General features: G+C 37.8%; 1 protein-coding gene across 1 annotated transcript; it reads right to left on the bottom strand.

The window, feature by feature from the left end:
* Positions 1–504: 504 nt before the first annotated feature.
* On the bottom strand, positions 505–2,390 carry Phum_PHUM427570 (uncharacterized protein; the record flags this gene model as incomplete). Its single annotated transcript, XM_002429266.1, has 3 exons — positions 505–2,015; positions 2,121–2,351; positions 2,387–2,390. 3 exons carry the CDS (start codon positions 2,388–2,390, stop codon positions 505–507), a joined length of 1,746 nt encoding a protein of 581 aa, XP_002429311.1.
* Between the last annotated feature and the right edge of the window lie 216 nt (positions 2,391–2,606).

The raw sequence follows: 2,606 nt of genomic DNA, 5'->3' as shown, positions 1-2,606 counted from the left end.
AGAGAAAGATGATGATTAGAAAATAAATAAATAGAGAGAGAGAGAGAGATAGATAGAAAGTTTTAGTAAAACAGATATAATAAATAAATAATAATTTTTATATATAAAAAAAAAAAAAACAAAATGACTATTTTTCACACTTTTGTCCTCCCTGCTATTATCATTATCATTATCATTATTATTATTATTATTATTAATATTTATTAACTAAAATTGAGCTTTTGGTTATTTGGCAGGGGACACAAATTTTTTTTAAAATCATCCATCGCTCGTTTAACTTTTTTTTTTACTTTTTTTTTTAATCAATAAATAAAATTATCACTTTTTCCTTTGGATAAGCTATCGCCATTCTCAGTCTTTCATTCGCAATTATTATTATTATTATTATTATTATAAATTTTTTTTTTTTTTTTAATGAGCGATATCACGTGTTAGATCGATTGTGTGTTAAATTGCGTGGGTGTGTTTTTAAGGTGAGTGTGTGTGCGCGAGAGTGTAAAAATTTCAATTCGCGCATTTAACGAATTCGGCATTGTCGTAACCGGGATGTACGAACGCCGTGACAATTCCTTTTTGGTCGAATGATCGAACGCGAACAAAGAGAAAAGCGGCAACGAGACAACTAACAACTAGAACAAGAAGAAGCATGACCAATCCTCCGACGAAACTGGGTACGGACATGCAAATGTTTTCTGGGTCGTTGGTCGATTGAATTACTACTGTTTCGTTCGATGATGGAGAATTGAGAGCAAAATTGACGTCTCCCGGAGCGACAACTTGAATGATCCTCGAAGTGTTTACGTCGGTCATTTCTTGAGCTTCTCTTTTGTAAACTCGAGTCATGACTATGTTAATCGGTTCGTTAACTTCTGCGTTTCTTCTTTTACGTATGCCTTGGAGATCGATAGGATCAACCGATCGCGGTCTGCCACCCAACGTCGCGAGATTACCTTCATTTTCCGATGCCGTTCCTTTTCTTTTGACCGTCGTGTAAGAAGCGAATTGACCTGGTAATGGAGGCGGAGGAAGATGAACTTCGTTGTTTGATTTTAAAGCTTGGGGCGTGGGAGAGGTGGGAGAGGAAATGACAGTCGATGATGATAATTGTTGAGCTTGAGGAGCTGGAATTATATCTGGCTTGGGTTCCGAATATGCTCCGGAGGGACCCGATGGATGTCTTGGATCTGGGAAAGCGGGTCCGGCAAAATCGGCGTGAAGAGGAGGACCGTATTCGGCATGTAGAGAATTGGCTAAATCGTGTCCGGATATTCCGGTCGCACTTCCTCCCAATAGAGGAACTCCATAGTCTCCCGATAAACCGCCGCCGCCGCATTTCGGTTCGGGACAGTTGTATCTGCATACTTGTATGACACATTGGAAGTGTACGTTCATGCTGTCTGGGAATTTAAACGCTTGGAAGTAGGCAAAACTAACTACGCTGGCACTCGGTCCGAAGTTTTTAATCTTTTGGAATCGTGACATTATTTTAGGTCTCACGACGCATCCGTATTGATCGACTAATTGAATCGGAGCTCGTTTTCCATCGTGTGCCACGCAATTTCTCACAAGCATGTCGAATTTATTTTCGTCATCTTTAATTGCTAATACCATTGTCATGGTTTGACCGATTTTAACTATTCCGGAAACTTCAGAAGCCCAAGGTCCTTTTCCAACTTGAATTTGCATCCAACATTGCAAATTATCACCCAGGAAATTAGCCGTGACGGCGTGTAACATGTCAACTTGGAAAGGACGGAACGTAACTGCTTTTTCGTAAAAGTCATACCAGGTACATCTTAATTTTCTTGCCTGATCCCAAACTTCTTGCACGTACGGATCGTATTGAACAATAATGGTGTTTTCGACGTAGCTTCCGGATGGTGTGGGCCCACCATATCCGGCAATGTGATTTGCGGACGATGACATGCCACACGAATTGAGGAAAATTTCGAAAGTTGCACTTAAATGTCCCGTACCGGGTTTTAAATGCACGCAATGTGGGTCGCTGTAAAATCCTGCATAGAAATAACGAAGGAAAAAAAAAATTAAATTTTTCATTACGATTTAAAAAAAAAAAAAAAAATGGCGGAACAAGAAAAAAAATAAAATAAGATAATCACCTTTGGAAAATATCATTCCATAAAATGGTCTATCGAATTCTATGTTGACTCTCATGTGAGTTTTTTCGCACTGAACTTGCAAGTGTTTTATTTGTGGCATGTCGGGTGCGGAAAGAGGCCACGGATCATCTTTTTGCGGACCCGGAGGACCATATTGTCCGGATGGACCAACGAAAGCTCCCCTATGTTCAAGCGGTAAATTTGCTGAATCTAATGGAGCATCAGATGAAACTTCCTGCGAATGAAAAAAAATTCCATTCACGTACTCATTTTATACTTTTCAATCTATTATCATTATCATCATCATTATTATTATTATTATTATTATTATTTATTTAATTTTTATTGTTTATTTTTCTAGGTTGGAACAATCGCATTTTCATTTTTTCCCCTCTCTCTCTAACATGATTTCGTTACATTAAACAAATAAAAAAAAAAAATTTTTTTTTATTTGTTTAAATAAGAATTCGTGTCTACTGCTATTTT

Source organism: Pediculus humanus, genomic scaffold (assembly GCF_000006295.1).
Source record: "Pediculus humanus corporis 1103172108195 genomic scaffold, whole genome shotgun sequence".
NCBI classification, from domain to species: Eukaryota; Metazoa; Arthropoda; class Insecta; order Psocodea; family Pediculidae; genus Pediculus; species Pediculus humanus.
This window is presented reverse-complemented; position numbering and strand designations above follow the sequence as displayed.